This window comes from Anthonomus grandis, chromosome 4, assembly GCF_022605725.1.
Source record: "Anthonomus grandis grandis chromosome 4, icAntGran1.3, whole genome shotgun sequence".
NCBI lineage: Eukaryota > Metazoa > Arthropoda > Insecta > Coleoptera > Curculionidae > Anthonomus > Anthonomus grandis.
Genome location: NC_065549.1, coordinates 38,716,517 through 38,742,734, shown reverse-complemented (window position 1 = coordinate 38,742,734; position 26,218 = coordinate 38,716,517). Strand labels below are relative to the sequence as shown.

At 33.5% G+C, this 26,218-nt stretch overlaps 1 protein-coding gene across 1 annotated transcript in view; it reads right to left on the bottom strand.

The window, feature by feature from the left end:
- The window catches only part of LOC126734779 (axotactin), a 158,588-nt gene that overhangs the window by 79,537 nt on the left and 52,833 nt on the right, over window positions 1-26,218 (bottom strand). The window contains exons 10-17 of the mRNA XM_050438502.1: window positions 9,819-10,123; window positions 9,666-9,764; window positions 9,450-9,610; window positions 2,549-2,717; window positions 2,322-2,501; window positions 2,162-2,274; window positions 1,989-2,093; window positions 661-834 (exon numbers count right to left, since the gene is read on the bottom strand). Coding sequence (XP_050294459.1) covers window positions 661-834; window positions 1,989-2,093; window positions 2,162-2,274; window positions 2,322-2,501; window positions 2,549-2,717; window positions 9,450-9,610; window positions 9,666-9,764; window positions 9,819-10,123 — 1,306 coding nt within the window. The remainder of the gene's footprint in view (window positions 1-660; window positions 835-1,988; window positions 2,094-2,161; window positions 2,275-2,321; window positions 2,502-2,548; window positions 2,718-9,449; window positions 9,611-9,665; window positions 9,765-9,818; window positions 10,124-26,218) is intronic.

Sequence of the window (26,218 nt, the reverse complement as noted above, 5' to 3'; positions counted from 1 at the left end):
AAACATTTTGACGTATTTTGGCGTTTTTTTTTAAACAGTGGTTTTCGACAAGTCCGTGGTGGGAAGTTTTCAAATGAACACCCTGTATAAGCCTAAATATTTAATTTTATTTGTTTTCTATATACTTAGACAGGTACAAGAAGTATTTAATAAATTACAGGTTGTGGCATGAATTTTAATATCAGATTGTTCGGGTTGATCGGCAGCGGTTTAAAAAAATTTATAAATTTAGTTTTTACAACGTTTAGGCTTATTTTATTGCTACTTATCTATTTTTGTAAAACGCTGCCTTGTTTAGCTTTCAAAAATGTTATCTGTAAATGTCATTGCAGTGTCATCGGCAAAGCAAATAATTGAATCATTCTTCAGCAATTGTCCCAATTCATTAATGTAAATTAAAAATAAAACTGGTCCCAGCACTGTGCCTTGAGGTACTCCAGTGCTGATGACCGTTTCGCTACTTAATGTATCATTACATCGCACTTTTTGGATACGATTTTCCAAATATGATTTAAAAAGATCTAACACACGGCCTCTCACCACACTACAGTCCAGTTTCCTTAATAGCAAGGAGTGAGAGACCGTGTCGAATATAGCACTCGACACGTAGTATATTAAAAGTATGTGTATCTTTCAACTACTTATCTAAGTTTTACATACCGCTAGTTAATGCTATCATAAAACTGGGATAGTTGGGTCTTATTGGCGGTTGATAAAGCAATATCGCCTTTTTTCCAGTTGTTCTAAAAGAAAATGCTAGATCTCCCTTTCGCCATCCTGGAACTTCAATGTAAGACTGACTTGTTGTAAATGTCACCACAAACCTTTGCGTATCTGAAAAAAAAAACGCATCACTGAGCTGTACCATATCGTACAAAATAAATCTGTCTCATAAGTTAATGCAGAACGTGATGTTTGAAGAAAATGTTTAAAAAACAAATATATCTTGTAAAAACGAATAATTTAAAATAATAATAATAAGCCTTTATGCTTCTAATTCTTTCATCTTCCAGTGATGAGTTATTTTTTAAGGAACTTACTAAACATACCAATTTATTATTAGTTATGGGTTCCAAAAACAGAGAATTTCCAATTTTTTTTTAAACTTAAAGTTATTGTGGCTAATTTTACCTGCCATATCCTTTCCAATAGTTTTAAAAAAGTCAATAAAAATATTTGCTATCTGACCCCATTATAGACAATATTTTCCCGTTCCTTAATCATTGAAATATGCTTTTGGTTGTCATTTTCATTTGTTATGCCTTTAATTACATTCCAAGTTTTTCGTACATTATTATTACAATTTAACAACTTATTTTAGAAAAAAACATAAACTTTGATTTTTTAATTAAATTTGTCAAACTATTTCTGTATTAACGATACCTCTCATATGTCGTAGCATTTTCATTATTGCAGTCTGAATATTTTTTTAGCCTCTCTCTCTCTTTTATGGAAATCACTATCTCTGATGTGATCCATTCTTTATTTTTATAAACGTTGAGGACGGTGTTTGTGCAGTCTGCCATTGTTGTCCTTAAAATATTAATGAATCTTTCTGTACCCTCGTTAATGTCATGATCATAAAGAAAGTCCCACTCGATATGCTTAATTTAATTTTGTAATGTGACATAGTCTATCCTATTATATATACAAATACTATATCCTCTAGTACCGAACTCTTTAATTTTTAAACTATTTTTTGGTAACATATACTAATTTTAAGATTGGACGGTGATCAGTTATTCCACAATTTATTACAGCTGGCAAAGCAGTACTATTCTTAAATCTTATTACAAATAAACAAATTATCAATAGATAAAGCGGATCTTCCAAACAATCTATAATGGATGAAATATGGATGACGAAATTCCTGCTCTGGAAAAAGCAACTGCAGCCAAACTGCACAAATCTTTAAAAGTTAGAGTTAGTCTAACGTAAGTTTTTTAACAAAAAGTTGTAATCACCAAAATACTTTAAATATAACTTACTCGTTTCCACACACTCAAGTGGTCCCAGTGTAATTCTTCCAAGTGCATCTTCTGGCAAATTGGGTTGTTGTAAGAAATACATTTCTGTAATTCCTAAGCTATCACCTGTTTCAAAAAAAAAAAAACGTTTTCCTATTTATTTTATTACTTTTAATAAAAAAAATTGTCATTACCTGTGGTATAATACCCCTCATCACTATTCCATTTATCATCGGTGACATCATCACAGTTGCACCATTGGGTCGGATTTTCGCATTTTCGGCCAATTGAACAGGGACAAGTTCCTCTAAAAATTATATTTAAATACATACTATAAAAAATATTCCAATTAACCTTTTGACATCACCAATATAGTCGACAGTCTGATTGGCAGATGATATAAACCAGGTAGTGGAATGTAATTCTAGTGGCGCTTTAAAACAATCGTATTTTATATACTGACTGCAGTTGAGAGAATGAGAAACCAGTTCTTGTAACATGTCTGCGTTAAATTCTCTATATTTTATGCTAAAACTAGTTTAAGGATAATGTTGGTAAAATATTTATTATAAATGATTTACCTAAAATCTTGTTCGGATGGAGATCGTACATCCATCTGGCTAGGTAAGTTGTGTTCCACAATAGTTTTGGTTGACTCCTCGATACTTTGGAATTCACATCTCACGTGAGCAGGTGGAAATCTTCCATTTCCATCAATATCTATCAGATACACATCTGGTTTTGTATATCCTATTATATAAATAATATTACAAAAAATCCACATAACAAGTTAGTCAGCGATATACCGGCCTGGCCAACTGAGGTCTTGAGTGCGGAAATGAACATATTAACTTGTAATAAGAAATAGTTAGTCACAAATTAAAAGAGAAAAGTCGTTACCATTACTAACTATAGTTGGATCCGAATTTAACCTTTTAAGTGATTGCCCTTTAATTTTTTTTTAATTGTTGAATAATAAAATGAACTGTGTAAATCTGTTAAGTGAAGTAACTCTTTGTGTTCCAAGAAGAAATTCAAGATACCCATTAATATTCTACTGAGAGTGTCCAAACAGAAACATAATTGCTAGATAGATTTATTTTTGGATTCGCTGGAATCCATTAAGAAAAACATATTATTGTAAATAAATTTCAATTATTTTATTAATAATTATTTGTGTGTATTGCTTTTCCTTGGTTTATCTACCTTTTTCTTGGCTTAAAATGTCTTGATTTCCTATTTAGACTTATTATTATAGTAGGTGCAATGTATGTACACTTTTGTAATCTATTGTTTAATTTTCTTATAGTTTTCTTTATAAATTAACTACATTTTTGTATTTCCTGTGAGTGGGTGACTGTTGGAAATCAAGTGCTATTTATTTATTTATTTAACGCATTAAAGGCCCAAAGGTAAAAGAGATTGGCAGGAATCGGGCGTTCAATTGGTCCCGAGTGGTGTGTCATATGGCGAAAATTTATGACGTATGCTCAGATTTTTCTTATTTCTTAATACAAAAAATAGAAAATATTTTACCTTGACCCAAAAATTTATTTTCTTACCTGCTATTTGGCAAATAATTGTGTAGAAGAAGTAATTGGGCAATTTCTTAGTGAGTACACGCGTCAACAAGTTCACGCAGTCAAACAGTTAAAAAAAATGTTTACCTACAAATTTAGAGGAGTCAAGGGCAAACACTTGGCTTTTATAATTCTGTAATACGAATAATACTATCGAATATGAGGTCGAAGTTTTATGATAGGTTTCGGGTATTGTGTGACCCAACAAGGAATCATTTTCGACAATTTGATGAGTTTTTAATTTATTGCGAGGTAGCCATGCTATAACCAATACGCAATAAACAAACAATAATTCAACGGAGATTTAGTTGCTTAGAATATTGAAATTGGCTAGAATCAGGATTGCCGTGGAACTATGGGCAGTTTGTCTGCTTCTAACATCTCTGATGAAATGATGCCAAATGCTTATGTAAAAATCGCAAACAAAACACTTTATATTATCATAAAAATTAGTCATTTATTTTGACAGGCACAAGAAAATACTACTGTTTATCTTTAATAAAATATGATAAGATACTCTATAAAGAAGTCAATATTCAAAGTGAATACAGTTAACGTATAATAGAGAAAAAGGGAACAGCATCGGAACTTGATCGCATTGTTGATTCCACCAACACAAGGAACCTTTACCAGTAACGTCGCCAAAAAATATATACATGATAAATATTTATTAATAATAAATTATGAATACAATGATAAACAATATTACGATTTATAAACTCTTTATGCGTTTATTTAACATACTTCATTAGAGTAAAGGTATCTATCTAATAAAAAGCATTTTTATGGAAAGTAAATATTTTATTTCTATTATCCTCTTTTCTACGTTTATGATGACGGTTCTCGCTTGATTTGATGTTATGACAGTATCGGTATTTACTTGTGAAAAGTACTGGGATTCTAAAATTATGATTCGACACGATTACTCGATATGACTGATTCTAAATAAAATTTTCAATCGTGAGTGTCTTGCGGATTGCCTAGTTTTCAACGATTTGTCGACGACACGCTGGGGTATATCGTATGCACCAGACGAATTCTTCCTTATTTAATACGTGCATTTGTTTCATTGATTTTTTACCAGTAGTCTTACTAGGTTTTAATTAGTATATCAAGAAGCTTACTTAAACACAACAACTAAGTGTACGTGCACACAGGACGCGATTAAGCGATAAGCCATGCTATGCGATGCGGTGCGATTAATACAAACCTCTAAAATCAAAAGCAAGCGTTCAAACAGCGCGCTTGTTGCTGTTTTAAGATGCGATGCGATGCAACGCGATCTCATGCGCCTGTTTGATTTTCAAGCAAGTTTGATTTTAATCGCTTGGGTCCTCGCGCTGCTAGTTATTGTCTAGTTATATTTGTCCGTATTCCGTGTGGTATGGATGCAAAAAAATTAATAAATGCAGTCCGAGTGCGTCATCCACTATGGGATCAACAAAACAAAGGCTATCGAGATCGGGACAAAATTGAGAAATTATGGCAGGAGGTAGCTGCAGAACTAAACGTTTCAAGTAAGTTAAACATGTTATTTACATTAGTTTATTTTATATTAAAAAAAAAACTTATTACTATTTGCTACACAATACTTAAATATTGTGTAGCAAACAAGCGCATTTAATTAAGATTTCTGCTAAGGAAGGATCGGTCTCTATTGCTTTCGTTAATATTCTCCACCTAGCCACTAGAACACTGCACATTCCACACACCTCCGAGCTCTGCATAGCCTACGGTTGAAATTCTCATTTTCATCTGTGAGTTGCCTTTGAGGAAATGGTCGTATTAGGAAATGTGTCAACGGATATGCTTCATCTCCAATCAAATAGAACGGGAATTCTATGTCTGAATCAGGGAATGTTGTTGTCTTGGGTAAATTAAACTTTATATTTTTTTTCCATATGCACTCACATCTATGGTCAGAAATTTGTAGTTGGCTAGGCTTCTATAAGAGGCACCTGTCGCCATTAACCTGGAAAAAGGCGAATCAATTAGTGTGTTATTATCACTAAGGCCATGGTATAAGTTTATTTTTAGAATAATTGCTAAAATTACAATTGTCTCAATAATCGTTGTCATAGTAATTACTCCAGGAAAAAAGTTATACCAGGTTTATAGAACTGGCCCTTAGTGAATTATCTGTAGTGATATGTTAAGAGATATGTCAACATTCTACTGTTAAATTTTTAACTAATAATTGATTCATAAAAACAAGACATACTTTTTGAAGACATACAATTTTATTCTTTTTTTTTTAGAAGAAGCTGCTAAAAAAAGATGGAAATCTTTACGAGATGTCTTCAGAAATTAGCTGAAGAAGTTGCCGAAATCTAAATCTGGAGACAAAACTCCTTCAAACTTTAGTTCAAAGTGGACTTAGTTTAAGATTTTATGGCTCCTTAAGGATCAAATGTCTCGGAGACAGCTAACTGGCAACTTACCCACTGACGATAACGCAAGCCAACTAAACGAAGATCTATCTAATGATCATTTATTTCCTGATGACATCGACGATGAGACATCTGTTACTCCGGATGAAAGAATTGAATCAGAACAACTATTATCTGATCACAACAACCAAACCATTGCAACTACTAGTTCAGATAAAAATGTACGTCAAGAGCCAACTGACAGTGGGCATCCGCCAAAACGTCCTGCAAAAAGAGCAGCTAAAAGAAAAGAAGACTTTGATATAGAAGAATTTCTAAAATTAGAGCAATAAAAAATTGACGTTCTTAAAGCAAATAATTTCGTTTTATCGACACAATCTCAGATTACTCAGGATGATGACTATCACTTTCTTATGAGTTTCCATACACCGCTAAAAAAAATGCGTTTTGAAAGTTTTGCCAATAATATTCCAACTCATCAGCCTCAAATGACACACACTTTTGTGGCAACACCATTGGCTTCACCCGCTTATTCCACAAAAACAAATAGTTCTTACACAATTCTCCTCTGAAGAAAAAATACATATTTTATACGTTTACATTTCTATTTGTTTATTTTTCTAAAATAACTGTAACGAATTTGACATAAAATATTTAAGTACTCACATATATCTAAGCATTTTTTTCTTACCTTAACGTTACGGCAAGGCGTTCTTTAACGCTGATTGAAACCCTTCAGTTTGTTGTCACTTTTTCCACTAATGGTGTTATAGCATTTTCAATAAGTATGATTGTTTCCAAAGACATTCGGAAATATTCTCGAAATTTGTCAGGATATAGGGTTAATTCGGAGAACAAATGATGAAATTCTTCGTAGATTAATCGTTCACTATAAATTTCATGTACCCATTTATTTTTTTTACTTTTCATTTTTTTTATATACATGTATCATAAAAATGAATTTTCTACTACTAGTAATAATAATAATTCCATGGTAGCTGGAACTGACGCAGGCAGAAGTTTGAAAGTTACTACGCTTTTGTTTATCGCCTTCTATTAAAACACAACCAAAATATAGCAAGTAATCAAAAGCATAGCATCGCATAGCATCGTATCTCATAGCAAAGCTTATCGCTTCATCGCGTCCTGTGTGCACGTACACTAATGGATCTAATTCGACGCTATTTTCTACAACCTTCTGTTAATAATAGAGGCAGAGGAAGTAGAGTTACTATTGAATGCGCAGTTTTAGTATGTCAAAATTTTATGCCACAAATTGTTACCAAGGAAGCATTGAACAAGATTTAAAATTTGGAATTAGCAAAACTACTGCAACGGTTACTGTCAATAATGTCAAATGACGTCACAGTTAAGGCTATCGCTTAGATGGGATGTTTTAATATTGCGGTCGATCGGTTATTTGTTTACATGTATATTCTGTGGCGCTGTATTGTGTACATGGACGTTGTTCTTAAAACTTCATTATTCTTCTGGATGGAGTTTGAAGAAAACCGACTTGTGGTTTTACAGTTTTTAAAAAATATTGTATTAATAATTAATATTTTTGTATGTTTTGGCAAATAAATACAATAATATAGTAGTTTTTGTTTGTTTATACAATCCGTTTTCGATTTTTTTTATTTATCAACCGTCTGTCAACCGCTATAACTTTCCTCCTAAGCAGGGTTACTGGCGGTTAAACCGATGACGTCATTTTACGTCTCTAATTAAATACCAAATGTCGCTTGTATGAAGCGATATTTACTTTTGGTTTTAACTATATACATATAAAGTTTCTATATGAATAATTCGCCATTCACGCAATGAGTGGATATTGACGCAAACATTAAAGGATAGCAAATAAAAGCCTATGCTTTTTTTGCATAAGTCTATCCTTTAATAAAACATATGTCTTGTGCGCAGGCCCGATATTCTAAAATCTTATTGGATAGGACTGACAGGAGCGCGAAAGGAAACGGGGTCGTTGTCAAACTGGGTCAAAGCGAGCAGATTCCGCCATTATTGTGTGTTTTTGTTTGGTTTTCGTTTGAGTGTGCATTTTCGCTTTTCTTCCTGTATTTACCTTTTGACTCGATTTACCGTCGATGCCTCTTCCTCTTGGGACCAAGAGAGCTATTTAATAGATAACTTGTCCCTAACTGCATTACTGCCACAAGTCACAACACCAACAACAGGCACTACATTTGTCAATAAAAACAAAATCCAAAACATAAATATGAAATTAAAACCAATCTTTTCTACTGATAATTCAATCTAAATGCACACAACACTCATAATTTGTGAAAAGAAAATTCTGTCAAAACCTAAACAAAGTATCTATTTCATTTTCTGCTCATCCGAGCACTTTTCTCTGACCCTGGCCATATTTTTCAAATAATCAAAAATTTCAAAACAAAAATTTTGAAAGAACTTCATTGGTCCAATAGCTCCAATAATAGTGAGTTTCTTGAGACCTGCGCAGAACTAACTTGTTTGAATAAAGGAGGGTCTTATGCGACTTTGTATGTCTGTCCTTCAGTAGTGGCTTCAAGTTTTGCTCCCGACTATTCGTATAGACCTTTATATATATATGGTTTTAACCACCCAATCCTACAATCAAATCAAATAAAACGAGTTTAGCCGACGATTGAAATTTAGAATCACCCTTCTCGTCACGACCGTTCGAGTCGCGATCGAATTCGAAGTAGTGATCGTATCGAGATCGAGTCGAATCCTAGTTAGAATCCCAGCCAAGATCGGCCTGAATCGCCTTTTTCGCATGGTGCAGCACAAACAGCACAAGTTTTTTACCATCATAACAGTTCACAAAAACAGTCAAATGACACCTTTTTCAACTAAAAACAAAAAACCACAGAACTTCAGAAATGCCGAATGTAAACACAAAGCAGTTTGACAAGATGACATTTTGCAACATGACATCAGCTTTTGCTTGCGGCGTTGCCATTCCAAATTTTTTAGAAGGGGTTTTAGAAATGAAAATGTTAATTTTTTTTTTCGAAGATGGTATTTTTGCACTTAGAATAGATATTATATTTATTTCTACTTTTTACTTTTAAACCAGAATCAATGAGTTAAATTAACATTATTATAATTATGTGTAATATAAAGCTGACAATTACCTCTTCTAAAAATGTGTGTAAACTTGACAACAGAGAATCGGTGAATATGTTAACAAAACACCCCCCTTGCTCCTGAGCACACGTTGGATTTAAACAAAAATTTTGTTTACTAATTCTAGTTTTTCAATATTCTAAATTTAGTTGTTAAGACCCAAATAGCACATGGATGTCATCGTTTAATACATACAAATACATTCTTCCCTCTCAGCGGGCAAAGCAAGTAAAAATCGATGAAAAATCGATGAAGCATTGTCTTTCTCTCTTTAACTTAAAGGCTTGCCTATGATTTTCCTTTGCAAGCGAATCCATGGCTATTTCCGCATCCAAAACCTAGGCTGACCAAACTTGTCTTTTTTAATAATAAAATATTACCTAATAGCGCTAACTCTTCACAGGTCTTTCTGTACAAAGCAAAATGACAATTAGTTCCTATATAGCCGGTGTTAGTGCAATCACAAGTCAATCGGTTTTCTTTCACTGAGCATTTTCCTCCATGTTCACACGTATTTGGCCTTTGACAAGCATCTACAAATCTTAATAGTACTTCTTAATACTTACCAAAGTACATTTTGAATTTCTTTCAACTACCTGCAATCGTCCAAAGTAACTTCTCCGACTACTCGTTCTGTCTGTAGGACACCCCGTGGTTCAAGTCGCACTCCATTAACTTCTATATCTCTCATGCATCTAAAATATTATTAATTAATAAATATACGCTTTATTTAAGATTCACTTTTTTACCCAACAAGCCCGGCATTACTCCTAGATCCAGCGGCAATTTTAATTTTATCCCCAATGGCAAATTTTAAATCTCCAACTTTCTCTGTTTTACCTTTCTTGTCAATATTAACGCTAATTTCATCATTTTGATAGGAAACGTTCAGGAAATGCCACGTACCAGGAGTTTTTTTTACGCTAATTAATGTCGTACTATTTCTAATACTATCCAACAGTTCGAAACGTACTTCGTCGTTAACCACACGAACCTCCCAGTAGATACCAGTTTGAGCCTCGCTAGAAGCTATGACGCTTAGGTTACTGCTTGCCTTAAAATATTTAATTTTATAAGTGAATAAAAATAATTTAATATATTAAGTAATTTGTAAGAATTAAAAGAATATTATGTTTGAACAAAAAAGTCTAATCGCAGATCATCAGAGCCAAATATTTAAGCAAAACTCTTTAGCTTTTTCAAAGTTATTGATAGCCCTCAGTGGAGCATGACCGATTCATCAGGCGATCCATATGTCCAACAGCCCTTTTGGCTAACCACTATCCTAAAATTTAATTCAATATACAGATTCTGCTTTTAATCACATATCTCCCTTTCTCTATTATTCCTCCCTTCAAAGGTCGTTGCTTCAGTACAGTGGATATTATAAGCCTCTGTCCAGTATGCCTCTTTTAGTTAAATGCTTCTTTTTCCTCCAAGGAGCTCTTATATACTCTTATTATATGGAGCTCCAAGGAGCTTCTCATATAGGACAGTCTTTACTCACTGGCGATCTAACAGATTTAATTTTTTAGATATCAGGTTTAGTTTTAATACATCGCCTCTGATTGTACCCGCTTTGACTGTAGTTTTGATGTAGTAGTTTCTTGATCGTGGGATATTATAATTTCTTTTATATTTAACCCTCTGGATGCTGATCTTGATGAGTTTTTTTTTTGCAAAATCATACTGCTGTAAAATTCCTATTCCTCATTTACTTTGGCAACAATGAAATCGATGTATCGTTGTTGCATTTAGTTGATGTTCTCCAATATAGTGTTTTGATGATTTTTACTTTGGCAGAGGCAAGGTACTTGAACTGTTACCGTAGATGTATACTACGTTTGGTGTAACTTTCCTGTAAATCAATGTTATTATTGTTTCGTTATGGTTCTTTTTAAGGACATCGAGCCATTGATAAAAGTATCGTCTACATACCAAAGCATAACTTATTATATGGATGTTATATCACTGATTTTAAAATTAACTTTTTAAAAAATATTTTTTTTATATAAAATCAAAAATTACAGTATCATGACTTAACTTAAAGAGTCTAATCTAAAAAAATCTTATACAATAGTTTTTGTTATCCTATTTATACGTAAAATATGCCGATTCAGTGGGAACAGGCATCTTGGTTGACCGTGTGTGTGGGTGTCTGCTGATCCGGCGTCTGGGAAGTGACTTATCTGGTTTAGATAAGTGTTATTTGATCCGGTGAGAACCAAGGACTGGGTGACTTTGTGAAGGTGACATTTGTTGTGGGAAAATCGGATATAACAGCTCCCCCATTAAGAAAAAAGTTGATGGGTGACAGCAACTTTTTAACACATCTGTTTGTTCGGGTTGAGCTCTAGTTCTTCTCCCTCTTCTACGAGATCTCCAATATGGATGCTTGGTCTTCTTCTGGGGAGGATCTTCCTCCATTGTCTGGTAAAAGTATTGCCTGGATGCTTAGGTGGTGAAGGAGGATAGTCATCGCTTGAAGTGGCGATTCCTATTTTGAGATTTCTTCGTTTTTTGCATTTACAGGTGATGTAGAGGATGAGCAATACTACAATCAAGATTATTGTTACAATAGTAAACCAGCTTATGTGTTTGTTAACAAAAGGTTGCTTTATGAGCCGGTCTAGTTCGTCAGAATATTGGTTTAGCTTGTGTTGTGCTATGTTGAGGTCCTCTACGTTCAATTTATTCAGTTTAAGTGGTTTCAAATCGAGCAAATGTATTTTTTCTGGTATGTGGTCACAGCAGCTATAGGGTATAATAACTGGATGACTGCTATAAGTGATGTTGTCATGTGTGTCAATCTGTTTTTGGGCGTGGATTCTCGTGCTGCCAACAAATGCATTACATTCAGGTTGGAGTTTCAAGAGTGTATTGTTGTTAGTGATTTTCGTGACGATATCTCTGGGACCACATTTGATTGTTATGGGAAGAGGGTCAGCAACGGCTATTAGCCATAAGTTTTGGCTAATTTCTTAGATGTTGTAATCTTTTGCAAGTATTATGGAAGTCTGGCATGTCCTGGGTAGATTACTTAGTTGTCTGAGGAGTTGGGCTTCACAGATGGCGTCTGTGTCTATTGGATATGGAAGAATACTGGAACATAGTTTTGTTCTTCCTCCAAGAGATTTACATGTTGCTAGGTTCCGGATTGTTACATACAACAGTGAATCATCATTTCGCGCAATGTGTTTATATAATGTAGTTAAAATATGATGAAGACCTGTTCGACTATCCAATATTGGAATTGGATACAAATTAAACAAAGTATATTTTTCAGGATCTACCAGTGGTATGTTGAGAACAAAAATTATTCTAGAATCTATTTGGTATGCTTGTAGTTCTATTATATCGAGATATTGACCCACACTAGAAGTGTAGATTGGTAATGGAAGGTTATTGGTTTGTAATGATTGTGATATGTGCTTTAAGGACTCAATTAAGTCTTGCGGGGTGATGATTGAACTATGTAGTATTTTTAATCTTGCGAAAGTTATTGCATTTATGACATCATTAAGATAGTTTTCAATAAATGAATAGCTCTTCATTAATGATTCACAAATGTTTAAAATTGCGATTTGGGATGAGTAGTATTTAAGCTGATCAGAAATATCCATTATTGAATTCCTAATTTCCTCTATATCTTTATTAAATGTTTCCTCGTCAACTTGAAGTTTTTGGATGGTGGCGTTAAAGTTCTTTATTACTGAGGTTGTTACGGAAATTTGATTTTTTAAGAGGTTCTCTAGTTCATGTTCGTCACGTGCTAGTTTGTCTATCCATTCATTAAAATATTCACCGTCTGAGGCATCTAGATTTTTAGTTATGGATTTCCAAATTGATCCCATACCGTTTATTAATCCACGTTTTTCTCTAAAAATGTATTTGCGTGTGTCAACCATAATGTCTGAGTATTTTTGATTTATGGAGTTTGATATTTGTCTAAGGAGACTAACGTGAGTTTGGACTTCCGTCTTAAAAGCTAACATTCGAGGTACGTCTTCATCGAGGGTGTTTAACAGGTTGTTTAGTATTTTATCATTATTTTCTATTGTATTTTTTATTAGTTCTAAATCTTTATAAACAAGAAGGGTCCATTTGTTATTAGAAATTTTTAATGTTGATTCTTCGTGAAAGAAGATTCCAATGGTATTGTTGATCGGTGTTATGGAATATTGGCAAAGGATGACTGGAAACAGTCCGAAGAATCTGAAAGAGAATTTACTCATGATAGGGTTTCATTCTATCAAAATTTATTTTTGATTTTTGATTTGTTTGGGGATTTAATACAATTGCTGAGTTTTTAAGAATTTCGAGAATTTCAAAGGGTCCGTTAAACTTATTCGCTGCTTTATTTGCAATTTGAGATTCTTTAATATATACTTTATTACCTACTTGATAGTTTGGAGGGTTTTGGGAAAGATGTTGATCAAAACGTTCCTTAGCTTTTTCTTTTTTTCTATCAGTTTTAGATCGTGCAACTTTATAGAAGTATTGCATTCGATTGCTTAAGTCTCGTACATATTTAGATATTAAAGCTTTTTCATTATAGATGGTTTCAGGAGGTCTGGAGGACGTATGCCCAAAAATAAGCTCATATGGTGTGAATCCGTGTGTTTTATTTTTTGTGTTGTTATAACAAATAACAGCATATGGTAATATGTTGAAAGGGTGATCGTTTGGATTTTCGGCTTGATTAGCCCGAATCATTTCTCCTAAAGTTGCATGGAATCTTTCGATTGAGCCATTGGATTGAGGGTGGCTTACACTAGAAAATGTTAGTTTTATCTCATAGAGTTCGCAAAGATCTTTCATAAGGATATTGTCAAATTCACGGCCATAATCTGCATGGATCCTTAAGGGAGTGCCATAATGTTGAAAGAATAATAGAAGGGTGTTGATTACTGTTTTGGCAGTTTTGTCACTTAAAGGGTATGCCTGCGTAAATTTAGTGAGTTCATCTCTTATGGTCAGTGCGTAATTTCTAGTTGGGTATTCATAAATATCGAGATTAATACGTTCAAATGGTGTTTTAGGAGTTTCGGTTATTACAAGAGGGTTGTTTAGGTTTTTCCTACAGGCTTTAACTTTTTGACAGGTTTCGCATGATTTTATAAGATTTTCAACGTCTTTTGAAAGACCTGGCCAATTGTATTTTTCTTTTATTCGACGTGTCGTTTCATTAATGCCACGGTGTAAGTTAGTTTTACCGCGATGGTAATGATCTAGAATTTGGGGAATTTCGTCAGCGTCGGGAGTTTTAATGAGATTCTGGCAAATTTTGATTTTAATGTCTTTGTCGGCGAAAACGTAAGATAAAATTTCTAAAATAGGTAATTCAAGGCGGTTTTCGACGTAATAAGTGATTGACATATCAAATTTATTTTGTCCCGTATAAATCACGTAAAACAAATGCTGAACTACCATTTCAGGGTCGAAAGGAAGGGGAATTATTAAATAATTTCGATTTTTGACAGATCTGCTAGAAAATATATTAATTTGGTTTCCTCCAAAGTTAGCGTCTTCTTCAAAGATATCATCTAATATTTTATGATGAAGCTCTTCTAGTTTGTTTTGCCAAAAAAAAGTGACTATTCTTTTATGAGTATTTTCTAAAAGTTGTTCGTTTGAAATTTCGATTTTAGAGTAGTCAATTAAAGATGTTGTTTCGTATAAATGGGCAAAATTATTATATTCTTCAGTTATTTTTTTATCGTCTACTATTACTTCATCTGATTTTTCATCAGCACTTAGGGTTGAGTCAGAATCGTCTTCGTTTGAAGCGAAAATTGAAATCTTCTTTTGAAAATTTGAGCAATCTTGAAAATGATTAATTTTAATTCTAGAAAGGGCGTCCGCGTTTTTGTTTACTTTTCCAGGTTTATGAATAATTTTGTAGTTATATTCTTCTAACTTTAAACGCCAGCGTGCTAATCTGCTTCCGGGGTCTTTAATTGAAAAGAGCCACGTGAGAGGGCGATGGTCAGTGACTAGAGTAAATTTTCTTCCATATAAGTATGGACGAAATTGCTTTACTGCCCACACAATTGCAAGGAGTTCCCTTTCAATGGTGGAATATTTTGTTTCAGCACTGCATAGTGTTCTTGACGCAAAGGCAATGGGTAAATCTTTGCCAACGGGGCCTTGAGATAGGACAGCGCCTATTGCATATGCACTCGCATCAGTGGTTAGAAGGAATGGTTCATCGAAATTTGGATATATTAAAATTGGGTCTGAAATTAACGCATTTTTGAGCTCGTCGAAAGCATGTCTGCAATCTGCATCAAAGTCAAAAGGTACATCCTTTTGGAGTAATCTTGTTAATGGTTTAGAAATTTTGGCGAAATTTGGGATAAGCCGTCGATAATAGCCAGTAAGACCAAGGAAGGACTTAATATCTTTCGGAGATTTTAATGTTGGAAAATTTTTTATACATTTAATTTTTTCGGGATTTGGTTTTACTCCTTCTTGTGTTATCAAATGGCCAAGGTAAGCTACTTCTTTTCTAAGGAACTCACACTTGTCTGGTTGAATTTTAAGGTTGGATTTCCTCAGGCGTTTGAAAACATCGGTTAGTCGGTTAATGTGATCATGAATTGTGGATGAGTAAACGATTATATCGTCCATATAGACAAGACAGCGTTCATTTAAAATGCCAAGGAGGATATTGTCCATGACGCGTTGGAAGGTGGACGGGGCATTTTTAAGACCAAACGGCATTCTGATGAACTCATAATGACCGTTTTCAACAGAAAATGCTGTTTTCGGAATGTCTTTGGGGTCGATTTCTATCTGGTGAAAACCAGATGCGAGGTCAAGTGTAGTGAAATAATGACACTTTCCAAGTTGATCAAGTAAATCAGAGATGTTGGGTAGTGGGTATTTATCATCCACGGTAGTTTCATTAAGTTTTCTGTAGTCGATGACTACTCTCCACTTCTGTTTTCCAGAAGAATCCATTTTTTTGGGCACAACCCAAACTGGGGAGGACCATGGGGAAATAGAGGGCCTGATAATGCCTTGATCTAACATTTTGCTTACTTGAGATTTTACTTCCTCTTTATGGACGTGAGGGTATCTATAGGACTTAGTGAAAATGGGCCTGGCATTATTTGTTTCAATTTGATGTTTGATTTCATTAGTGAAAGAAAGTATATCGCCTTCGAGATAAAATATGTCTTCGTATTCAAGACAAAGATTAGTAATAAGTTCAGTTTCTTCTTCGTTTAGATGTTCTGTGCGAAGTTGGTTTTTGATATTCTTAATTCGATTGCTGGAAGAATTGGATTGAATTTCAGAAGTATTGTAATTTAATAGGGTATGTGAAACAAAAGGTTCAATTTGAATATCGGAAAATTCTATACTTTTGGGGATAGCATTAGCATTGACTATTGACGTAAAAAATTCACCATTTGTATTTATGTGAACTAAAGCATTAGGGATGTGGACTTTTTCGATTTCTTGTCTAGATAAAATAGCGTCTGTATTTGAGAGATTGCATTTAAGTTTGAATATTTGTTCTGTTCTGGCTGGAATATTAATTTTATTTGGATAATTTCTTTTAGAGGAAGAACTCTCTTCTTTAAATTCTGTAGATTTCTCAATTTTGTAAAGTGGCACGGTTTTAAAATAAGTTATTAATTGTTTGTTGTTTAAATCAATAGTGCATTTATAATGTTCCAAAAAATCAAGACCTAAGATTCCGTCAAAATCAATATCTAAATTGTATATATAGACTTTATGTGGGTCTCCGACTTTAAAGGGTACAAGGGTCGATTCTGTAATAAGAAGTTTTTCAGCGGTAATACCTTGGATAGAAACTTTTTCGGGAAAACGTTGTTTAAAATTTTTCACGGCATTTTCTTTAAATATTGAAATACCTGCACCTGTATCGATTAATAATTTTAAGGTATTTGTCGCGTCTGTAATGTAGTATAAGTTTTTAGGATTGACTGTTAAAAGGGGGTTTACATAAAATTCTGTTCCGGGAAATTCAGTGACGGGTCGAAATCGTCTAGATTCAATGTCTGAATTTGGTCTTGGATTTCTGTCATTTCTGACTGGTTTTCTGATTCGTGGGTCATATTGGACGTAAGGTCTGGTGGGTGGTTTTGATTGGATAGGGATAGAAAATCCTGATAATTTTGAATATCGATCTGATCTGCTGATTGATCGTATTGGTTGAATTCTGAGGGAAAATCATATCTATCGTGTGATTGATAATAGTTATTAGGGTAGCTATTTTCATAGTTAGGATCGTGATTGACAAAATGGGCTCCAAACTTGTCGAGATTTAAATTTGGATTTCTTTGTATTACTGAAGGACGTGATTGAAAATTATTTGGTTGTGGGTTAGAAGATGAAAAGTGGGGTCTTTGTTCATTGGGTCTATTTTGTTGAATAGGATTAGGCTGATTGTTATTAAAGAGGGGCCTTTGGAAATTGTTGTTCTTGCCATTTTGAAAATAATTTGGTCGTTGTTGTGAGCGACATTCATTAGCATAATGACCAATGCGGCCACATGAATAACATTTGGGTGGCTGAAGATTGGGTCTTTTGTTTATTGGTTGATTAGAAATTGGTTTAGGAGGGTTCGGTTTAATAGCTTTTTGATTTTCAAAGTTGAAGTTCACGTCTTATGCGAACCTGGGCTTCTAAAAGATCTCTTGGGTTACTTGCTCGAATGATATGACCAATTCTGGGTTCTAATCCTGTTAGTAAGGTACTGAGTGCCATTGATTCGATTAGGGTTATTTGTGCTTGTTTTTCGTCAGTTGACAAATTAGATTTCTGAATATTTGCATGCATTTTTGCATTTAAGGTCTGAACACGATTTAGGAATGTTAAAGGAGATTCGTTTGTTATTTGTTTAACGCGTTGCAAGTCCTGAATGAGTGAGGATAGGTCTCTAGTATCACCAAAATGAGAGTTTAGTAGATGCTTTATTTCTGAGTATAATAAAGGGTTTCTAGAGCTTATTAGCTGTGCTGCTCTTCCGCGTAATTTATTTTTGATATGAATTACTAATAGATGTTTCTGATTTCTGGTGGACATGTTATAAGCACAATCGCAAGCATTAAGAAATGTTTGAAGAAAAATTTGATCTCCTTCAAACTCAGGAATTATTGAGAAAATTTCTGATAGTTTATATGGTTCTATTTCTGCAGCATTATTCGCAACATTATTATCGTTGTCTGTCATGGTGATCAATAAATCGATAGTAAATAAAATAAAACTACAAGCAATTTGTAAATATTTTAACTTAAAAATAATTGAAAAAGTAATTATTTGTTATTACAGATAAATGTACTGTTATTTAAAATTTTTAAATACTTCTTTTATTGAAGTTTAGTTTCTCTTTTTCTGATTAACAGAATAATCAAATCATAAATATTAAATAGTCGTGCAGTTTGACTAACTTTGATTAAATATTCAAATCAATAAAATTATAAAATAATAAAATATAAACACGTGATGATTCAATATTGTACTTACAGTAAAGAAATCATCTAGTTGATCGTCTTGTTCTCTACGCCGATTTAACTACCAGGGGCTTCACCAGGTGTTCCTTCCGTAGTTCGCCGTGAGTGAGGACGTCAGGACGTGAAGAATTATGACTTCGGGATTCTTTTATGGTTCTTTTTCTGTTAAAGGATAGGGATCCACCGTTACTAGTTAGAATGCTCGTGTTCTAGCAACGTTGTCAGATCCTACTATCGACTGCGCCAATTGTTATATCACTGATTTTAAAATTAACTTTTTAAAAAATATTTTTATTATATAAAATCAAAAATTACAGTATCATGACTTAACTTAAAGAGTCTAATCTAATAAAATCTTATACAATAGTTTTTGTTATCCTATTTATACGTAAAATATGCCGATTCAGTGGGAACAGGCATCTTGGTTGACCGTGTGTGTGGGTGTCTGCTGATCCGGCGTCTGGGAAGTGACTTATCTGGTTTAGATAAGTGTTATTTGATCCGGTGAGAACCAAGGACTGGGTGACTTTGTGAAGGTGACATTTGTTGTGGGAAAATCGGATATAACATGGATATAATATTGGACGATGCTGATTGCATGTACCTTAAATGATGGGAAATAGAGATAAACTCATTGGAAGTTTTTTATCCTTAGAGTAAGAATCTACCTTTTACTTGAAAGCAGGAGTTACGAAAACATATCTCCAATACTCTAAGAGAAATCTGTTTTCTTGCTTAGTTTATTTTTAGTATGATCAGTATGAATTTTTATTAGCTCATAGACATGTAGTGGTTTGCTATGGAGTGTTGAATTGGTGAGGAAGGATCTTAGATTTACCAGCTTGGATTAGTGCAGTGACTGTGCAAGACTTGTCGATTCTATGCCACGAAGATGTAGAGAAGTAATAAATTTGGGGGGATATGCCACAAAATATTAGCAGATTTTGATTTAGATGTAATTTATATAAATAACTTTCTTCAGTTTCCAAACTTTTGGCCAAGAAAATATTTATATTATTTTATTTTCTTTTTATAATACGTTTAATTTCAAATTAATATGTTAAGTTAGGTAATATATTATATATACTTTATCACAATATGAGTAACTTTATTATAGTTCCTGGTTTCTTAAAAAAAATACAAATTAAAAAAGTTTCCATAATTTTTGGCCACCACTGTATATTGGCTAGGTACACTTTTTCATTTGTCATTTGTAGCGCATATTCAGCATATTTTTAAATGCGATTTTTGTGTTTTTTTGAAAAGATCCTGATTTATAATTGTAAGTTTTATTCCGCTATATTCCAGTGGCGAAGCGTGAACTTTTCTTTCGGGTAGACAAACAAAATTGTTAATTAGAAAAAAATGTGTAGTGATATAAAAAAGAAAAAAATAATTACTACTAGCATAAAAAGATAGATAGATAAAAATAAATACTAATTACAAAAAAAAACATAACATAGGCATAACCATAACTTATAAATCCATAATATTCATTATTTTAAAATTAATTAAAGACAAATAAAAACACAAGTAAAATACAATTGCCAATATCAAACAGTTGTTCATAAATAACGCCTAAAATATCCACTAAAAAAATTTTTTCTATACACCCAAAAATAAAAATACTAATTATTAAATTACAATAACACGCGCCCGCACCAAATGCAGATTCATCAAAAAACATCAAAAACAAAACTGAAGATGTATTGCGGCCGACCAGATCAAGCGTGTCCATAAACAATAACCCTCAAGAGCATAATAAAATAGCTGGTCGCCTTCGATAGACAAAAGCTCAAATGTCTTTCCCACCAGTAAATTTTGCATACGTAATAGGCTGAATACTGATGCGGCTGGACCTGTGTCACCTGCTTGATGCGTATATGGTTCGATTAGATGCTCCAAATTTCGGAAGACAAATATCAATGTGTCTTCCTGGGGCTCGTATACATTAATTGCGTGTCAGCCCTGCATTTTTATTTTAATTGGTGCGTCAGGTGGGGCGCGCCCTAGATATTATAGATAGATAGATATTGTAGCCGTTTAGATACTATATAATAATAGTAAGTAGAGCGACTACATTCTGTGTTTTTTTTTTAAATTTGAATTCAACAATTACATAAAATAATTACGTAATAAATTAATGAGAAATAACTGGATAATTTTGGGTAGACAGTGTCTACCTTGTCTACTCGTACGCTTCGCCACTGCTATATTCTACAGCCTACAGATTTTTTTTTCATGTAAGACCACATTATTTTGTTATGGCGATTTAAGTTAAACATGCCGAGTTCTCAGTAATAAGATTTTGTTTATTTTTTTTAAAGGTAACACTAATGAGAAAAGTCAATTAGACCAAATACTTTAAAGGGTTCCGTTCAGTTTCTCAGTAACTTCCAATAAGTATAGGTAAAATTGTACTGTATTGTGTTTTCTCTCTTGACAAAATTTAATAAAAAATGTGAGACAACAAAGAAATATTTACTATTTGATGACTTTTTTTTGAAAAATATAATTCAATTTTGCTTAATGCAAATGTAAAACACGCCTGACAATAATTTATTACTACCTGATTATATTTTATCTTAATTATCTGTTTTCTGATTGTAGTTTAGCGATCGTCAATGTTATATAATTATAAATATCATTATTTGACATTTATTTTTTTCATAAACCTTGTGGAACCAAGATGTTATCTACATATCTAGAGTATTGCTCAATGAGAATGGGTTTTGCCTCGGAGCATTTTTATAAGAGCGTAGCTCGCTAAGAAGAAGAAAGAAGAAGAGCTACGCTCTTATAGAGGGCCACTTCTTTTTGGGAGTTTTCGCACGACCTCGGGACTCGTCGAATAAAAGTGCCTATAACTTTTTTTCTAATTAGGGCAAGGAAGTGATTTTTACCTTTTTATAATCTAGAAATATGAGGCTACAACTTGATTGTTTACAGATTTTCATTTGTTTTTTTGTTAAGGACTAGGACGCCTTCAAAGTCAATTTTTTTTTCTTTTTTTTAACGTCTACAGTTTCAGACATGAGTGATATTCTATCCCCTCTGACGGTTTAACAGTTGTTTTCCGGAAATAATGACTCAAAGAAAATATGTTTGCCTTATCGAAAACTACAATTTTTATTAAGGACCTTTTTTGAAAAAATGTTTTTTTTTTGGGTAAAAATCAAAAAAACCCAAAAAATGATTTTTTTAGTTTTTTCTGTGTAAAATTTTTATGGTGCAAAATTGAAAAAAAAATTCATTTGGATTAATTAAACCTACACTCTTTCCGAATAAAACGAGTATTAAGTTTAACGCTATCATTTATACAGGGTGAGCAGTGCTCAGTTAAGAAAATACCCTTTTTCACACTTTTTTTTTCCAGCCTTAATAACTTTTTAATGGCGCCACTTAGAGCCATAATGGCTTATGGGCGGTTTGTAGCGTGTGACAAGCAGAATCTTTCGCACAGTTCAACCGTACTTCTAACTAAAACCGTTTTTGAGTTATGAATTTTTTGACTTTGGAAATTAATTGTGCGCACCCGGTATGTGATAGAAAAACCAAAACCAATCGAGCAGATGCGCCTTTCATTTTACTATAACATACTAAACTTTCATTTTTTCGCTATTTTTACAAGTACCCTAAAAGTAATTTTTTTTTTCAAAAAAGTCCCAAGCACGAAAAATCGCTAAAAATCTACCCACACAAGAGCTACTATCGAGCCATTTACGGCCGGCGTCTCCATGGCAACGAAAACGGCGATTTTCGCCGAAAAAAAAAACCCTTTTATAATCGAAATTTAACTACTAAAACCGATTGGAATCGGTCCAGAATTGATGTTAAACTGTTCCTAAGGCTTTATACTATTTTTCCATGTACAAATCATAAGGTAAAAACCTTTTTTTATACCCGAAATCATCGTCTGAAAATGGTCGATTTTGACGTCTACGCGCAATTTTAATCCCGACTTTTACGGCGGTTTTGACAACATGGCGTCGACGTGGATGAATCGGCTCGGACTTGCTTCCGAATTTCATTGATAAAATGCTTAAAATAGCTTAGAACTTCCTGAAATTAATAGGGAATTATTCAAGAGACTCTGAAGAATCCGAATATGTGCATATCTTTTACCAAATCGGGTTCTTTTAGCCGTGATAATTCGCAACGTTTTGACGTTTTAGCATTTTCCGTGTATTATTATAATATTCATGCGACACAGTGGTCTAAAAAAGGCATTTTGCTAGATAAAAATTACAACACAGTCCTAATGATAAAAAAAAATCTAATCGGGATTTAATGGGTATTATTATTTTATGTGGTAATTTTTTTTTTACTTTTTTGGTATTTGCCCGATTTGAATGAAATTTGGTATTTGGGTTTGGTTTAGGGTATAATTATTAATTTTTTGAAAATTTTTAAAATATTGAATTTTAGGGTTACGTGACTATGAGAAGTTTTTTCCTATGGGTCCGATTGGATTGAAATTTGGTATTTGGGGTTTATTTATGAAGTAATGATTGGTTTGGATCAAATTTTTAAATTATTGAGTTTTAAAGTCATGTGTCTATCAAAACGTTTTTCCTATGGGTCCGGTTGGATTGAAATTTGGTATTTGGAATTTATTTAGGAAATAATTATTGATTATTAACAAATTTTTGAAATATTGAGTTTTAAGGTCACGTGACTAATAAAACTTTATTTCTATGGGGCTGATTTCAGTAAAACTTGGTATTTGAGGTTTATTTAGGATAAGATTTTTTAAATTTGCAAAGTTTTTAAATAATGTCCATTTGTGTTTTTACGTCAAGTGCTGCAGTCATATTAAATATTAAAGCATACTTAAATTCGAGCGGAGCTCTTATCACATTTTGGTTCTGTGAAGCATGATAGCCCAAAAACCGTAGACTTAAAGCTTGTAAGAAATATAACGCGGTGAGTAGCGTTATCGGAGCAACTGCTCAACAATCTTCAATGGTTATTTCGACTTAAATTGTATTTAAAAAACTTTCTACTGATCAAAATTAAGGAAAATTTCTACTGGTCCCAACTGATCAAAGTACGAGCGAAGCTTTGATCTTGTTTTAATAAGTCGATGTGCATGTCTCTTCTCTTGAACTTCTAATTCCCCCAAAAACAAGTAAATATGCGTAAAGGAATGCCATTATTTGTAACTAAGTTTACTAAGTATCTGCAAGACACTGTAAAATAAGAAATATTCATTTATAAAAAAATACCCTATTTTATAATAACATAAGAAAGGAATACAAAACTAAAATTTAGGTAGATCTACAAAATATACTTATGTCTAACCACAAAAATAACAATTAAGGTCGATTAGTCGAAAATTCAACGACGTCATATCCATAATTCAGCCGAAATCCGCAAGTCTCGCAAAGTCGCATTTCGACGTCGCCATATTTATTTCCACCTGTTTCCGCTCGAAATCAATTAGAATCAGAGCCAAAAAGCAGAAATATGGTTGTAACAGTAGATACATTGGAAAGGTCAAATGGTATATATCTTAATGAAATTCAAACAATAAGACAAACTATTGTCAGATTTGAATGAGAGCTAGCCGATAAAAATAAGGAGGCTTGTAGATAATGAATTCATGCAACTTTTCAAAATAAGGTCCTGAAATCTTTAAGTATAACAAAATCCAAACGTAAAACCTCAAGTATTGGTTCTGAGTAATAATGTTTAGGGTATATAATGATAAGGGGTATTTTTTAAGTAAGGAATTTTACCTTTAAAAGTTCGACTAAAAAAAATATGACATAAACTATCAATGACGCAATAATCCACCTTTTAAGGACTGAGGGTCCTTGTAAAAGCAATTAACCGATGATGGAAAACCGAGACGTTTCCTTCATATCTAAAAACAGTTAAACTTATTCCAGTCTATAAAGAACATGGATGATTCTTCTAATTTCCGGCGAATATCACTTCTCTCCACCATGCAAAAATCATAGAGACTGGTAGAAGCTCGTATGCCCTCTTTTATCAAAGCAAGTAACATTCGTAATAAGTGTCAGTTCGGTTTTCGCGAGAATACAAACGATGCTAGCTGTAAACCTTCGCCTTCAGAACTTGTACTGTCATATCAATAGCGAAGGAGTTTCAGCGACAATTTTTTGTGATCTGTCGTCAAATGCATTTGACTCTGTTAGCCATGATATTTTGCTGCGGAAGCTTTACCGCTATGGTTTCAGAGACGTTTCTCTATCATGGTTTTCTTTATTCCTGCTTGGTCGACGCCAACGGATTTTGGGTGGGTTAAATTACTCAGAATATATCTATTAGGTGGGAAGTGCATCGGTTTTAGGCCTAGTACCTAGTATTTTTACTTTATTTACATAGATCTGGTTGGTCCCTCAATATGTGAGGTCTTCACGATATTTGCAGACGATACCATAATCCGGTGATAGGCTCTTGACTCAGATTCTCTTGAACATCATCTTGGAGGATCTTTCGATGGTAAAGAGGAGATGCGAGTCTAATTTACTTACATTGAATCCAACACAAACTAAATTGGTATGTTTTAAATGTGGTCTTAAAGATGTATCTATAGATGGTGAGCGAATTCAGATTAACCCTGACAGCAAATTTCTTGGACTTTTCATAGATAAAGATATTAAATCTTTATCTATGAAAGACTTTCATTTGGGGGCTATTGATTGCAGTATGAATTTTAATGGGTTGAATGTTGATGGTGCTGCGGGTAAGTTAAATGATATTTTACAGGATTGCCTTGATTTGTATGTTCCTAAAAAGAGACTAAGGTCTTCATCTTTTCCTAAATAGTTTAGTCCTCTACTTAAAGACTTAATTTGTAAAGAGAAGGCTGCACACGGGAAATATACGTCTACTCCCTTACCTGACATTTATGCTCGTTTTTCGACCCTTAGATCTCGATGTAAAGTAGAACACGATCGTTGCTTTAGTGAGTATATTGGTAAAGTAGAGAGGTCAGTGGCGGATGATAGTCGTTACTTTTGGAGGTTTGTCAATGACAAAAGAAAGAGCAATGCATTTCCAAATTCGATGTTTTTGGGCCAGGAAATGGCAGAGTCTAGGAAAGCAATTACTGATTCGTTTGCAAAGTTTTTTGCTACAGTTTACGATAACTCTACTTATCCTGATTATCTTGAATTTGGTTTCCAGAATATTATTGTTAAACGCTTCACTCTCTCGGAGGTATTTCCTAAGATCCAGAAATTACCTAACAAGTTTATCTGTGGGCCAGGCAATATACCTAATGTCTTTTTAAAGAACTGTATTTATACAATTAGTAGGCCTCTCCAGATGATCTTTAATAAAAGGAATCATTAGTGAAAAACAGTCAGGATTCTCTTCTGGGAAATCCTTAACCAGCAGTTTGGTTCAGATTGATGCGGTCTATACCGACTTCTCCAAGGCCTTCGACAGGGTGAACTTTGGTCTCTTGCTGGCCAAGTTGAAAAGTGCTGGTTTTCATGACTCCCTCTCAAAATGGCTAAAGAGTTTCCTGATAGGAAGAACTCAGAGTGTGAAGGTGCATGGCTATACTTCTGCACCTACTAATGTAGTCTCAGGGGTTCCTCAGGGATCTCACTGTGCTCCTCTGCTCTTCAATCTATTTGTGAATGATATTGTTAATGTGATCAATCATAGTTCTGTAAGTATGT